The sequence below is a fragment of the Glandiceps talaboti genome, chromosome 16 (assembly GCF_964340395.1).
Source record: "Glandiceps talaboti chromosome 16, keGlaTala1.1, whole genome shotgun sequence".
NCBI classification, from domain to species: Eukaryota; Metazoa; Hemichordata; class Enteropneusta; family Spengelidae; genus Glandiceps; species Glandiceps talaboti.
Genome location: NC_135564.1, coordinates 19889342 through 19906925, shown reverse-complemented (window position 1 = coordinate 19906925; position 17584 = coordinate 19889342). Strand labels below are relative to the sequence as shown.

Here is a 17584-nt window from a genome sequence, read left to right as displayed (position 1 = left end):
CCTGTCAGTAGCAAACATATTACAGATATATATGGATCCAATTGTATCAATATTTTCAGTTTCAGAGATCATAATTTTGTTAATTGAAATTTTCTTAGAAATTCATAGATAAAGTTTGTTTTTCCTTCGTGGTCTAAATTAAAGATGGCAAACCAAAAAAAATTAAAATGAGAACTATTCATTGTGATAATTTTGGCCCTTTTAATTCAGTATACAGAACACTTCAAGAAACAGCCATGATTTTCGCATACCAAACACGGCTCATCTAATTGATAGCAATCAACAAGTATACAATTTATGGGTCTGTGGTATAACACTATGAAAACAGAGAAATGTAATTTTACCGTTTGTCTGTACCAATATAGAAAGACACCTTGTCTCCTTTCTTCAAGTCACCATTTTCATTTGTGTCAATGTCATCAATACCAAATGAAAGAAAGAAACACTCCTAGAAAAGATAAAAATATAATTACTGAACTTGACAAACTTCACCATTTCAAAACAAGAACTGCCTAAAGTCACCTTGAATAAAACAGTTTGGATAGTAGGGCCCTTCATAGATATGTTATAAAATATGCCAATGAGCTGTTTGGTAAAATAATGCAAACAACATATATGACAAACAGTGCAGTGCACATGAGCAGCTACTGATGCAATGATCTATTTCAAAGAAAACTTTATAATCAAGTCATGTATTTTGAAAATAATGGACAGTCTAGCACAGTGTAACACGTAGTTGAACATTAAGCACTGTAATATTTTTCATACCAATACACAATATATATAGTGACAGTATTGACTGATTTAGCCTGACAACAGTATGGACCCCACTGCAGAGGTGTGTCATTCCATCGAAATATTTGAGTTTAGAATATTTGATGCGATGATAGGTTGAAAGTCAAGTCATCAAGCAACAAGTTACATCATTTACATAAGAACTGTTGTCTAGAAAACAACTGATACTTACTCCATTCATTTCATAGGATACTTTGCCATGGTCAACTGAATTAGGACTGCCAGACTTCAAGAAAACAGATAACAGAATAATGAATTTTTATTTTTATGTTATGTAGATAAGATTCTACAGTGAGAAATTGAAAACGAATTTGAAGTAAGTTACTGTACAAAAAAAAGTTTGATTAAATACTAACCGAAACTCAAAACCTGAAATATTGATTGACAGATTTACATAGTTCTCAATATGACAGGTGAAGTTTGAATAGATTCAAAATGTAAATCATTCTATGCAAAGTATTTAACATGTTGGCGTAGGAACAGTCAATATAGCCCGATTTGACCTTACAATTTGACCTTTACTTTGTCTGATAGAGTCACATACTCTTGGAAAGACCAGGATAAAAATAGTTTGTGATTTGTTAGCTTGAATGATCACATCACTGGCACTGTGCTGCGCTTGTTATTGTCTACAAGAAAAGTTTTAAAAGTTGTATAAGTGACTTGGACATTCTAGCTATTGGGTCTCACCATTTTTTTCCTCCTGAACTTGCCCTCTGGTTATTAGTGTAAATTTAAAATCGCTGATTGCATGTGAGCTGTCAGTAAAACATCACTTGTCCACATATGCATGCATGCACAGGCACATGCATACACGCACATGCATACACGCACACGCACACACACACACACACACACACACACACACACACACACACACACACACACACACACACACACACACACAGCCAGTATATGATACCAATGAATTATTTTGTAACCCAAGTAAGAAGACAATCATAGATCAGTGAAATTCCAACCCAGCAAACATAAATTCTCATACAATATCATCTTTCTTTCATTTACAGATTATGGGGGTTCAAAAATACCCAACTCAGACATCACCACCACTTGCAAAACACTTACAATCCTATTTCTTGAGACTTTGGGTTCTGACAGTACAATGCCAATGACTCTCTGTTCACTTAGGATTTCACCAGAAACGCTGCCAGGACGTAACTTCACAATATGACAAGCAATCGGTTTACCAGTACGCCGATCTAAGGTGGATTCAAACTCTACTTCATCACCTATTTTCATGTTCTCAATATTTCCATCGTATTGACTGTAGTGGAAGAATAGGCGTGAATCTCGTTCTGCACACTGGATAAAACCATAGGAGTGCTGTGGAATATCAAATAAAGTCAGATGTTAACATCTATAGTAACATCAATTCAAATTCTGAGCAATTGAAATGACAAGTGATAGTGCTACTAGTGTAGCTAGCTGAAACTTGTCTGTCTTGACTTTATCATCTCAAGATTTAAGCTCTACTCCAAACCATGATAGATACAATAGGCCTTTCCAAAATTTGCCATAGTAGTGTTCTACTTCCTGTCTGAGTGTACCTTGGGGGTATACATAGTATAGGTTACTCAGTTAATCATAGAGCACTGCTGCTTTTGTCGATGTCTGAACAATATGAAAAACATCCCTGATTTACACTTCTACAGAATACCAAGGGACAAAGCTCTTAAGAAATGGTACTATGAGGTGATGATACCCCCAATTTGAGTGAGGGCGCTGTATTCTCAATTTTCTGTTTGCAGTCTACAATGGCCTATTGGAAGTGCTCAAAGAAATGTGTTTTGAATGTGAAGTTACCACGAACAGCTCTGCTAAAATCTAAGTGGATCTCATTTGGACTCAGGTATTTGTTACTGGCCACACCTCTGAAATTATGTGTGGCCATGATTATGCCTACTACAAGTTTAGAAGAATTATTCTTACAAAATCAAACAGGAGAATTGAAACATGAAGTAAGATATATTGTAAAACTAAACTGGTGATGTTAACTTAACATATATAATGTACTAGTCTAGAAATGTGTACTTACCAGAAGTTTCTCAACTACACCTGTTTCTCTGGAGCTTACACTGTGAATACATAGACCATTACACCATGCATAAGCCATAAATATGGAATGTATACCCTGGTTATTCTATATCATGACAACACATGTCTATGTCATGACAACACATGTTTACATCACTAGTTCTACTGTGTCTAAAATTTGAGTCAAAACGTTCAAAATTGTCGTTACTTTCCCCGATTTTTCTTGATATTAATGGTGCTGGTATAATTATGTTATTCTCCAATATGTTTCTTAATTCAGCCAGAAAATACTCATGACCTAAGGGTCGTCACTACTCGTTGACAAGGGCCCCCTAGGTCACTTATATTTTCCCTGGCTGAACGAAGAAAAATACTGGGGAATAACATCTAATGGTACAATAAAAGAAGTTGCTTATATTAACTGAATCAGGGAAATCTGCAATAAGAACTAGACAAGTATAAATTTTCATTTTTTATGATTATAGCTCAACAAAATATCCTCTTATTTTTCATTTCTTTTGCTTACACTTTACAAGATTAGATATGGAAAGATTGACATCCACAGCATATTACTATGTTCTAAACATACAGGAGTGAAAATGTGGTTGGCAACATGGGGGTGTATTGTTATGATCAAAAGTGATGATCAGAAGAATAAATTCTGCAATCTCTATGGGGTACATCAACTACATCACAGGGTTCTCTCTATCTACTCTTGTGTTGACAAGGTTGCCATAACAACATCTATATAAGAACATTTTGTACAAGTAATGGAAATATTTGAGACTTACCCATTAGTAGCTGGGTAACTGACAGATCTTTGAAATGGTACCTTACTACTACTACGACTTGTTTGTGGATGATCCCTTGGATAACTCTGTAAAAAGAATTGAATATCAATAAATGACCGATCTTTGAAATGCTATGTAACTATGACGACTTATTTGTGGATGATCCCTTGGATAACTCTGTAAAAAGAATTAAATATCAATAAATGAGAGATCTTTGAAATGCTATGTAACTACTACGACTTATTTGTGGATGATCCCTTGGATAACTCTGTGAAAAGAATTAATATCAATAATGGTATCTTACCACCCATTTTCAAAATGAATCGATTCAATGTTGATTGACTCAGGCAGGCAGGGACAAGGCGTATATAACAATCAACTAATTCTGTTGTCACAAAAACAGTATTACATAAAGAAAGTGACAGAGAGAGGATAGTTTGGTACAATTAACATTCTATCTTATACATATTCATGGTGGCACTGCCATTGCACAAAGCCAAGGAAACTACAGGAGAGATATGCAAACATTTTCCATTTTTCATTTCCGTTTACAATTACATGGTTACTAAGTGTACATGTACATGATGGTAACACTGTATGAAGCCCTGTTATCAAAATCATGTAAAGAAACTCCAGCAGATGTACTAGATATCTGCAAGCATATTCCATTTCTTCACATGACCCTACATTTTATGCCTTGTGCACTCATCCACACAGGTCACTGTTATTATTACAACATAAACTCTCACAATCCCAGTGTCCAAAGTGACCTACATAATCAGTTCTGACTGGCTCCCACAAGGATACTTTTACCAAATATAATCCACCTACCATTCACTAATCTATATACCACATTGTTGATTTATTTCCTTCTATTTTGGAAGAAATGTTTCCATGTTGTAAATTTATAAACGCCCTAAATATATGAAGGACTTATGAAATGTGAAACTACAAAATACAATTTCAGAACAGTACAATAAATTATAATAACAGACTACACAGTCTGTGTTGACTCACTCAATAACTGTACATGTAATATCTCAATATGTAGAATCTGTGATATATCAATGATGTCATGGTTATGAATAGACAGACAAAACAATGTCAAATACATGTAGCAACTTTACACTATGGAAAGGTAAATTTGAAATGAATGTGATGCTTTGATCTATCATCTACTATGGACCATGATCATGCAATGATTTAATTATTCAGCCATTCATTTCCAATTTGTCGTTCCAAAGTAACTACATTTTACTGTCCTACTGATTCTTAGAATCACAGACAGTATATTCTTTACAACAAACATTCCTTTTTGCATTTGATATTAACTGAATGATGACTGCAATCAATGTGTTTCCGTATGATGATCAAATATATTGAATGTAGGTCATACAACTGAGGAGTACTTTAACTGAGACAGTGCAGTGTTTTGATGTGAGCTAAATGATAAAATCTAGCTTGTCTTGTGTGTCATCACATGGTAAGGAATAGGAGAACATCAACACTTTGGGTTTTCACAAAGAAATATCACTGTCACTGGGTATGAAATCTTAACAATCAACAGCTTAGTAAACGTAGTATATTTTCAGTACATATCTGCTTGCATCATACATCATTATTTCATGGCTCAAGCTGACTGACTGAATAATGTACTCAGTTGAATTTAGCTTTTAAAATTCTGGTACGACATACTAGTAATTATCGAACAGCAACACAGTGGTTGAAATTCCTATAAACTGGCTAAAACATATACATGTACCAAGATATTAATCATTAAATGACAACACATTAATTGCCAATGGTGTAAACTGGCTGCAAACAATGAACATATACCATTTATCATGAGATGATAGCACATTCATTGTCATTACTATTAATTAGCATTTTTTTAATTCTATCTGTAAACTCCTTACAAAACCTTTCATATCAAGGTCACAATATCGATATAAATCATAATTTTATTGATACTAAATGACCTTGATATTAACAACATGACATGGTTTCATATTACTAAATATGACAGATGAAATATGAATGTTTATTATCCTTCACTAGCCGTCAGAGTTTTTTTGCCAAGGTAGGGGAACTCTAGTAACAACAAGGAGGAAAGGTACACAAGTGGCATTATAATTTCCCCTACGTTGTCTTTACAACCTACCATAATTTGAATTGAGAATCCCAGTAAAATGACTATGGAACCCTGGTAGATTTTACCTGCTTGGTGATTACCTGTGTTATTCCCGACTTGTAATTATCTATGTACAAACAAATACCACACAATAGAGAGAGAGGGTTAGTTCTCTTTCTACCAGGGGAGGACATTTGTTTGTACACAAATACCACACAATAGAGAGAGAGGGTTAGTTCTCTTTCTACCAGGGGAGGACATTTGTTTGTACACAAATAGTACAAGTTGGGAAGAACAGGATGAACCACCCTTAGCAAAAACACTGTCCTTGAACATAAATGACGTTTATTAAAATGATGACTTGGCAGTTGATAGTAATTTCATAACTGACATTTATTAAAATGATGACTTGGCAGTTGATAGTAATTTCTATGAATAGTATCTGATGTAATGAATTCATGAATTTCAGATTATGAAAAGAGAACATTTACATCTCTATCAATGTTTTAAATGTATCAAAGCAGCACAATCAATTCTGACTATTTTCCAATAAACCACATCAAGTGTCAACATTTACCATATAAAAGAAGTATTCAGTGTATACAACCATTATTACACTATACACAAGCCAAGTTATTGTGTTTGAACAGAAAATATTGATTATATACCCTGGTTTTTTACTGTCATGACAACCCATGTCTATGCTTCTATGGTAATAGAAATATGAATCAAAATATTCCAAATCACCATTATTTTTTCCAATTTTTCATAAATTTGTGCTAGAGGAGGTATAATCATATAATACTAGTATTTCTCATCATATAGCAGGAAAATACTCATGTCTAGCAACTTGAAGTGACACGGCCCCTTAGGTTCCATTGGCTGGATGAAGAAAAATATTTGGGGATAACATCTAATTCTCGTGAGTTGGTACCTACAATAGCATTTTACCTCATATTAGAGGGTCCAAATAGAACAAGAAGGTTGACTTATTCTCAGTCCCTACAACAGCATTTTACCTCAGGCTAGGGGGTCAAAATAGAACAAGAAGGTCAACTTATTCTCAAGTGCACCTATAGTAATGCATGTGAAGTGAGTGGAGCAGAAGTTATGGTCTTGACTAACTTAATGTTCATTATTATTTTTAAGAAACGCAAAGGCAGTAATATTTTATTTCAGGTACTGAGAATTATCATAATAACTATATTCCGACAACACAATATGAATGTTTGGTACATGGAATGTAATAAATAAGATTATATCTCACCTGATATCACTCAATTTAAGCCAATATTTATGGACAAATCATTTGCATACATAATGATGCATATTTTTGTATGATCATCATATTTCTGTGTGTATGATATATTCTGAGGTATCACTAACATTTTATTGAACTGTCTGTGGTTCGATTACATATTCAATAATATTCAAGGATGGTAGGGGGTCATTGGAATGATGTACAAATGTACATTAACATCTTTCTAGTGAACTCCTATAATGAATATTTTGTTACAACAACTACATTTTTCATATCCCCAACTTATGTTTCAACTACGGTCAATTACATACTGTATTATATAAACACTTAGTTACAACGATCACTCTACGAAAAGTCATATTTGAAAATGTCATTCCACCTGGCATAAATCTTTAGCAGAGGATGTGTAAATGTGGCGAGTATGAGACGAAGTTCACATTTGACTTAATTTACCCATGGTGATCTTTCCCCTGGAGGGCTGTAGACAGTCAAAAGTGGTACTGCATCTTGCACTACCCATGGACAGAGATGGTGGGTGGTTACATTGTAGGTGGGTCACAGGTAGGGTAACGGTGGGTAAATTAGACTTTTCGTGTGGTGGAACATTTTCCATGTTTCACATTATCAAGGTTATATTGACTGAGTATACTGTTTTCCTTTCTGTACTGTACAGAGACTTACTCTGTAAACCAAGTACACTGTAACAACTCTAGAACAAACTCTAATAATGAACTTCTGTGTTATTACAAATACCCTTTCATGTCCAACAATCTTATATGTACATGTACATACACACACTTCATCAAAACAAATATTTTCTTCATCTCCTACCAGGTTTGTTATTAAGGGGTTATTGTGGGATGTATATTATTTCATTTTTTTCTTCAAAGACAAAGTTAGGATACAATATTATTATTATTGTGTGTTATAACCTTTGTAAATCATTTGATCTACCAAGGTGCTGAACATTTTTTGGTCAACATTACAGTATTATCAGAAATTGCCTTCAGTTGAAAACTACACATTTGTAGTGTTACCAAAACTTATAGTTGGAAATGACATTTGAAAATTTAGCTCAAATTGAAGCCTAGAGTAACTGAACAGGATGCTAAAGGATTGGGATGAACTACACAACAATATCATAGAACTCCCAACATTACACAAATCCAAGGTGGCCACTGAAGCCAAATAACTTGCTTGCATCTTACAAGTTGTAGAATATAGTATGTATGTAGGTGTGTTTTGTTGTAGTACCTTCGTCCAGTTGTTCAAAAGGCTTCGACAAAATTTAGCATAGAAGTAGAAGACATACAAATTTTGATATCTTACCTTCCACTGAGGACTAGCCATATTTACTTTGTAAATGTTTCACAAAAAATACCAGTTCCACAGTGATACCAACTCCTTGGCTGATCTTGTTTTGGACAGTGCTGCTTTATATGTGTCTGTAATTTTGTGCTTGTTCTTTTCTTTGATTCCCTTATAGCTATTCAAGACAGCAAACCTTGGGGTATCAATCTCTTGGAAGTTTTTTTTTCTTCTTCTGTATTTAAATCTCTTACTGTAATGTCGACTCTATTTTTCACTAGTGCTGTGTCAGGCCAGTTATAAGAAATGCTATGCTTCTCATGGGCTAACTTGTAGAGAAAGGGGCAACACTGAAACAAGAAAATAAAACAAAGTGTTAGTCTAAACCCAATTGTGAGAAATGCCATATTTCTCACCTACATTGTATGTTACATTGCAGAGATAGGCCGTATTGCCCCCTAAGGGACAACACTGAAAGAACGTAAATGAGTTTTAGGACCAGTTATAAGAAATTATACTATTCTAGTGGTGTAACTTGTAGAGAATGGGTCAAGACTGGAATATTAAAACATAAAATAAAATAAAAGATGAGTGTTTGTCTGAGACCAGTCGTAAGAAAAGTTGTATCATTTCTCTTGTCATATGAAGCATAACAAATACATAGCTTTTCTTAAAACTGGTCTCAGACAAAAGATCCAGGCATTCCTTTCACATATAATGAGCCTGGGGTAGTGAGTAATTACATACATAAGATAAGTGGACCAACGACTGGACCTTTCAGACTAGTCTTAGACAAGCTATAGGCTACATTGTAACTTGCAGAGAACGTGGGACTGAAATAAAGTAATATATACATGAAAGAGTGAAAATATATGATATAAATAAAATACTGTAGCTTTTAACATTATAATAATATTCCACATGAAGCACATACAGAATTATATTCTGTATGCGAATAACTTTTTATGAAACTAACAAACTTTTTCATTCTCACATGTTCCAGAAATAGAATTTTAGCATGAGGTACATGTACACTGCTTACCACAGAAATGCTACAAATCCTTCAATCTATACATGTATACAAATGTATGGGTTGATAGCCTCCTCTGTTACATTTCCTGAATTTTTGAAATCATGGCAAGCTGTTTGTCAAACGAGAGGTGAGCAGCCTTTAGCCCAGACATATCACTAACAAGCCACTGGTCTATAAAGTACTTCCTGCAGCTTTCTTGATTTGTAATGCCAAGCCTTTACACAGACATATCAGTTGAAAGTTTGTCAGTATAGACAGATCAGTTACACTTCCTAATAGGGCTGCCTCTTCTGATACAGTTTAGAGTCCCAGGTCAGACTAGGATTATAATTTGGGTGTGAAAATATGCCACTGTTGTCTGGTAGAGCTAGAGAAAAAGTTAGTCCAGAACAAAGGAATGATCCTATCTGTTCCACTGATGACATATCAGTAATGTGAGAACCTGGTATTGAATCCATGGCCTGTATAGTCTTACAACTGTGTCATTTGTACAGCTTCCTGTACAACAGGAGTCCAACTTGAAAAGGCCACACCTGTCATAGTCTAATAGAACCACTCATCTTGTAAATGATATAGGAACATATCATGTTGATCTAAAAGCATTCAAAACATTACTACTATGAGCTCTCAGTTTCTACAAAGACGTTTACATCGCACTGTAAGTCCATACCACTATCAGTGTTTTTGCTATTATTAAAAGGTGGTAATGGGTACATTATTTGATGGGGGGGTTGGGGGGGTTGGAGGATTCTCAAAAAAAAATTATTGCTGGCCAAAAGGGTCCAAATCCTCCCCCTCCCCACCCCCATCAAATGTTTTACCCCTAAGTACCTCCTAAGTAGGTAAAATATACCAGGGTTCTCCTGTCATTTTACCAGGGTTCCCCCATGTTAGATTCTATAGGAAACACTACCATTTTAGCCCTTTCTGTTACCAGGGTTCCCCAACCTTAGCAAAAACAAAGGCTATACCCTACATGTACATGTAGGTCAGTAGGCTTTATAGAGTTCACCTGGGTTCATGTACACGTTGTATGTCAATTCATTTCAGTTTCCAACAGGAATTTTGTAGAAGCATCTTATACTGAGTATTTTGAGATGTATATATTATAAACTGACCGTGAAATAATGAGAACTTTACACAATTTTACTGCTGATCTACTCACAAATGTTATTTTCTAAGTTTCCAGTACATACATTTTTTTGAGAACTTTCTGATTCGAGAACTGATTGTGAAGCCTGGTTATATATCAGTAAAATATGTACATGCAAATGAATATTTGGATCATTCTGTCAGATCCAGTTAGACACTGAAGAAGGACAAGTGATTTGTTCGAAACATGTCTGTTTCTCAATCAAATGTGAAAGAAGAGAACTAGTCTATGAATGACTAATTTAATTTACACAAAGTTGTACAAAGTTTATCACAGAGAGCTGAGTCCACAACTTTCATATTGATTACATCATTTCCATACAACAAATTCTAAGATATTCAACTCATATAGATCAATTGGTTTTCAAGACATAAATATGATAAATGCTACGTATTTTGACCTTTCAACTCTGATTTTTCTTCCTTAGACTACATTGTATATAGAGAACAAATACATTTATTATGACACAAATATCAATAAGTAATAATCCATATATGCATTTTAAAGCGACAAATGTTCATACGCTTTTTTTTTCCAGTTTTTGTTGGTCTTTGCTACAATCATTTGCAACCATTATGGCATGTGTCACTATCCAACCCGAGGCAACGATGAGATGTTCTGAACTATAAATATAGAATGACTTAAACACATTTCAAAGCATCAGTGTATGAGATATTAAATTACCATTTTGATCAGCTTGTGTTCTAGTGTATTATCATCAGATTACACTATTAAATCCTGATACAAACAAATTATTCCTGTGTACATGTATGTGAAAAATATATCAATATGACTGGTATTTTTGCTAGTTCTCACAAAGAGTCAACTTTACAATTTTCTATATGTAGCATGATACTTTTAAAGGACAACCCAATGTAAGGCCTGAAATAGGTAATTTTAAAACAACATTCAACACACTTCAATTAATAAGCACAAACATCAGCCATCGACAGTGTTTTTGTTAATGTTTAGAAACCTTGGAGAATATTTCATGTTTTCAGGAATCAAGAGGACAGTACAATATACATGATGTAGTTACTTTGGAACAGTATTAAGTTTCAGAGAAAAAGAAAGACAGCAAAGCTAAATAATTAAATCACAGTGTGATCAAGGTCTGTAGTAGATGAATTAAAACATTACAATTATTTCCACATTACACCGTATCATTCCAAAGTAACAATATTTTACCGTCCCTTAGGGAACTTTGGTATTAAATACGGGTGGGGGGGTGGGGGGGTGGGGGGGGGGGGGGCGGGAGTGGGGGGGGGGATATGGTTAAATTTACAGTTTCCGATACTACTACTAGTAGTTTTGAAAGGCAGCTCCAGTAAAAGGCTGTAAGTACTCAGATAAATATAATGTTTACATACTATGTACATCAGCCTTCATGAAAACACTAAATACACAATAAACAGAAACAAACAACCTAAATCCATCAATGTTTTTGATATTTGGTAACTGTGGTAACACATGGAGAAATACAGTCACAGTGACATTTGATGTTTCCTACACTACTGTACATTTGAAGGTCAGCCCCAGTAAAAGATAAAACACTAAAATACACAATAAATAGGAACAAACAATCACACTCCATCAATGTTTTTGATAATGTTTGGTAACCCTGAAAGTTCCTACCCTACATTTAACAACTATAATTTTGCAGGTCAGCTCCACTAAAACCACAAAACACTAAAGTACACAATAAACAAGAACAAACAATGACAATCACCATCAATATTTGGGAACCCCTGTTATGTTACAAGAGTAGAAATAAAGTCATATTTTACTTTCCCATATATATCTAATCATAATTTGGAGTATATATTATTACATTAGTATCCACCCAAGTTGATTGACACTGCCCCTGACCTATCAGTAACCAGTATTAGTATCCATCCAAGTTGACTGACACTGCCCCTGACCTATCAGTAACCAGTATTAGTATCCATCCAAGTTGACTGACACTGCCCCTGACCTATCAGTAACCAGTAACAAAACAAGTCTGTACATCAACACAGGAAAATATGGGGGTATGGGTATGATAACGGAACTTTGAGATGATTAGATCTTCTGGAAGTGATGGTTGATTAACAGTTGTGTAGACAAAGGAAATTGGAGGTGTGAGAGATTAGAAGCATGTCTGGAGTGAATACCCACAAGTTTGATGCACCATGGGTAATAATTATATACTTCCGTGCACTAGGAATACACAGCAGTCGGTAACAGTCATGACACAGGGACATTAAACAAATTTTACCTACTTTTAATTCTGCTACAATGAAAACACTGTTACAGGACATGAGAGTATTATATACATGTAGACTGGAACAAGGCTACTGATGAGATCAAACACACAATGTGCCAAGAATAACTGTATTGACATATATAACCAGGTGTAATGATCATCTACCAGTAAATCCAAATTTATACTTTATGTAACTGTGTCTTGTAATTCCATCTACTATTCTTGTTATTGCAGTTGTTTAGTGAAATGATAAGCAAAACAATATTTGCATACACTAATTTATTCATAATGATATAATAATATCAATTACTTATTACTATGCATGCTGTAAATGTAGGGATAACTTGTGAGTCTCTACAATTTAATCTCCAGCACCCATACACTTGGTACGTCAGAATTGATTTAGCAGAAACTGATTGGAGAAGACATTTTCTTTTGAAATTTTCAAATACAACATCAAAATGGATTAAATAATGGGGTAAATTCAATCATGAAATGATGGTACACTGCATTCAAGGTTTGTGATTGGGTAGCAGAATGAAATGACAAACAGCTGAGGTCAGCGACCTTTCTAAGGATTCACAACAGTACAACAATAGTACACACAGGATATGTATGATTGACAGTTTACAAAGAAAGCCTTGGCGACACTAGTCTCACATGTGGTTTTTCTATACATCAATATTATATATGAAATCAACCTTTTCATAGTACTTAGTTTTACACATGGTTTGGCAAATAAAATGATTTCAAAGATGAAACTGATATGATGCATCAACTGAATTTGATGGCATTCCTAAGATTTCTCTCTGGAGGGGGATGACTGATTCATTTCTTTTTATATTAAAGACATATGAACTAGTGCATATATATATTCCTAGCTAGCCAGGGTCACTGACATTGCAGTGTCCATGTCTGTCAAAAGTACTGAATACCTCAGGGAACAGTCATGGCGTATACTGACACAGACACACAACTGATGATCAGCATGTATAGGGATGTATTTTAGACAAGTTTGGCAAGAAATTATTTAGGTTTCAATTGTATATCTGTAAATGTATTAAAACATGATAACAATAATTACCAAATATGAGGATAATGCCAAGGATATCATAGGAAGATTTTTGATATTGTAATTGTATCTCTATTGTTACAGCTTCTCACATATTTGCATAAAAGAGATGATTACATCATGTATTTATGATGATTACCAAACTAATGAAACGATGATGAGATTGTTTTCACTGGCTCAGAGACTTGGCTATCTGACTAGACATACTCAGGCCAGACACTGAGATAGCCAAGACTCAGGGATATATCGTCACTTACCACCACTGATTGAGAAGTAATCCTTGACATCAGAAGTTGCCTTTTGCCAAGACATTACAACAATTGTACTGACAACCCTCTACAACTTATCATTGGAGGATGTTCAGGAAGTGTCCCCTCCTGAAGGCAAGTCTTTGACATTTACAGACTATAATGATGACTTATACATATTGCCGATCAGTGACCATGTGATCCTTGAATGGCCTTGATCTCTGTCATGACAACATCTTACAAATATTCCAATCATGAAATAACCAAACCTATAATATTACATTCCCACTACTGTGTTAATCAAACCCTCTGATTTATCTCACATTTGGAAACTTTTCATTTATCAAGGCTAAATCATTTCTAACAGTACAGTGAGTCTCATCTATGACTCTACACTTGAAAATATGAATCCCAAATATTATGAGGTTGTTACCTGATATCACCACTCCGCTCGTTCACATCATCGCCTGTGATATTTCAGCATAGTGACATGAGTTGTATAAAGGCAACATGAGTAGTACAGTCACTATGTGAAAATGGCATGAATGGTGATACATGTACAAACAAACAAACGCAAAGGTGATATCAGGTAATCATCAACTTATCATATACCTATCAGAAGTGATATTTCACATTAAACATCATGACGGGGTGATCTGACCATAGGTACATGTATATCATGATAAATAATCATCAAAATCATAGCCATATTTCTTAGTTTATCTGTGTCTTCCTATAACAAGATATTATTAATTCAACATGCATGTAATGAACACTGCTTATCAACTACATGTATTTGACTACTGGCCTTTTAGCATTTATGATTTACATTATATAGTTACTTTACACTGACCACAAGGCAACAAGTGAAATAGCATTATTAACAATAAGACCATTTTGATTTGTTTTAACAAATATAATTATTGTTCAATTTTTTAAATTATGTGATTACTTCTTCTAAGAGTGAATGAATAAATGAATGAAGGAATGAAGGAATGGATGGATGAATGAATAAAGGGATGGGTGGGTGGGTGGGTCACTGGAGGTCAACAATACACTTAAATCAATGACACATTTATTGATATAATAACAAACAACGATGTACAACAACTATTTCTCATTGTGATTTTGTTCAACAACAGTACAAGACAAAAGTGTATAACAATATCCTTAAAGTAATATATATCATAGTAGTCTAAGACTAGTATATCCTTATAATGTCATCAATTTGTAGGTGGTGGGATCTACATGTATAAATATATATGTACTTAGGCCTAAAAAAATTGTGTGGTTCTGATTACACTCAATTTTAGAATAAGTGGGTAGGTGGATTTTTTTTTAAATTCATGTGTGACTGCGAGTGTCTATTTTAGGTAGTTATAGTTTCTGTTGTTTCCATATGGTCTCTGTGTTATTGGTTTCTTCTCATCAAATGTACAGCCATTACAGATTGAAAAAACAGTTTTATATTGTCTTTTTAAGTTGATGTCAGTTTCTGCATCTACCATTTTTGTGAGACTTCACATTTTTATCATTTTTTTCTCGAATATGTAAAAGAAATTAAGGGTCGACAGTGAAAAACTAGGTGGGGGTCAAGTAACTGGAACTAAACGATTTTTTTAGGTCTTATGGAGTAGTAAGGGAATAGTCAACCAGTACTGGTAAGGAGGAAATCCCTTTACTGTCGTTCCCAGATAAAATAATGGTATGGTAACTATAGCAGGTTTATCAGATTTCCCCCTTTGTTTTACTGGGCTTCCCAGACCTTGCAAAGCACTGTGGAGTGCATTTGATAGAATTTAGATACTGTATTCCAACTATGGACAACAGAAGGAATATATTATGATTTTATGACATTGTGTTAGTCTGTACGTACCTTAAAATTTAAACTCTGAAACATTTTGTATTCATATAATTGACACACATATAGATATACACATACATACATACATACACACACACACACACACACACACACACACACACACACACACACACATATATATCAGATACTGGTTCCCTTTTTTCTCTTTTTCACTCATTTGCTTCTTGTGAAATGTGTACAACACAATGTAAACTACTGTTCAATAATGATCTGATCTTAAATTGAAAAGGATAATGGAAGCTCTTTCAATAATTTGTAAGTATACATTATGTACATGTACATGTATGTAATAATTCAGTATATGTAATTCTAGAACTATAAATTGATTGAGTGAGTTTCATGATACAGAACAGAACAAAATAATTTATTCAATATTAAAGATAGCCAGGGCAGGGAAGTAAACCTAAAAAAACCTGGAGATTATCGATGACTAAAATTGCAATCTGATCTCACTGTAATATAATCCTATCCTATCAATTACATATCTAGAACACAGCAAAAAAGTATTAAACACTCACTAAAGACTGTATTAAAATGGCAAGAACAGATGACTTTTGTGAATGATATTTTACCATTGTTTCAGTTTTAATGTTCCTCTTAGCATGACAAAGTCGACATACATGCTGTGAATATCTCTATTGCTTCATCGTTTTCCATGGGCCAATTTTGTTTGACATGAATCAACATGTTAATTTACAATTCTAAAGATAGACACAATGATAATTTGCGAATAAAAATATTAGATCATTTTACAACATACAATATCAGGTTTCATTATTGTACAACGACTTATTTCAGTAGGAAGTGACAAGTGATGTGTGATCCTTTGAATCCTTGAAAAATTGCTCACTTTTCGTAAACAAAAAATCTGGCGTTGTTGACAAAACATCAGGGCAGTGAACTTTGTGTCACCACTGAACAGAACACTGATTGATATAGTCTGTCTGGAGAAAAAGTCAACCAGGTGTAAACATTTTTAACATCAATATGGGTACGTGGAATTAAAAATTAAAAAGTATTCTTAAAAAGTGAGCACTTTCGTTCTTCTTTTTTTAGGGTGCGATGATATCTTGTACAAACTACCCTACGCTAGCATTTCGTAACACAGGAACCGATGGTTTGCGCAATCCGACGAGTCTACGAAAACGTTAGGACAATGGAAGTCCTGTCTGTTGATGTAGGGTTTTCTTAAAGCCCCTTGTTTAAAAAAACTACGCAAACAAGCATACGAGTGTGTTTTAACATTAGGATGAATGCAAAGCTTCCACTGACAGACTTTCAGTTTCAAAGTGGATGACAGCTAGCTCCAGAACGCTTTTCACGTCCATGGCACTGCGTACACACAGCACAATTAAATGCATCTGAATCAGATCCGCCAAGTCCCCTACGACTGAACATCTGTGTGTAACTGTACTTCGAAGCATCATTTTTCAATAAAAATTACATGTCGCTGAAAATAGTAAACATAAATGCATGTGGCAAAGTCTTGTGTAATTTTACGAAGGGTTATGATATGTTTCGATGAAAACTTACCCCAACACGGCACAGTAGCAGCACTGCAGCTCCGCCATATTGAGAATGGCATTCTGGGAGATTTCATTCCAGAC

At 34.5% G+C, this 17584-nt stretch overlaps 1 protein-coding gene across 4 annotated transcripts in view; it reads right to left on the bottom strand.

Moving 5' to 3' along the window:
* LOC144447056 (cold shock domain-containing protein E1-like) overlaps positions 1-17549 on the bottom strand; it is a 34228-nt gene extending 16679 nt beyond the window's left edge. For all 4 annotated transcript variants that reach the window (XM_078136939.1, XM_078136937.1, XM_078136938.1 and 1 more), the window contains exons 1-7: positions 17511-17549; positions 8363-8691; positions 3642-3727; positions 2852-2891; positions 1882-2139; positions 968-1021; positions 345-448 (exon numbers count right to left, since the gene is read on the bottom strand). In XM_078136939.1, coding sequence (XP_077993065.1) covers positions 345-448; positions 968-1021; positions 1882-2139; positions 2852-2891; positions 3642-3727; positions 8363-8383 — 563 coding nt within the window. In that variant the 5' untranslated portion in view covers positions 8384-8691; positions 17511-17549. The remainder of the gene's footprint in view (positions 1-344; positions 449-967; positions 1022-1881; positions 2140-2851; positions 2892-3641; positions 3728-8362; positions 8692-17510) is intronic.
* Positions 17550-17584: the final 35 nt, after the last annotated feature.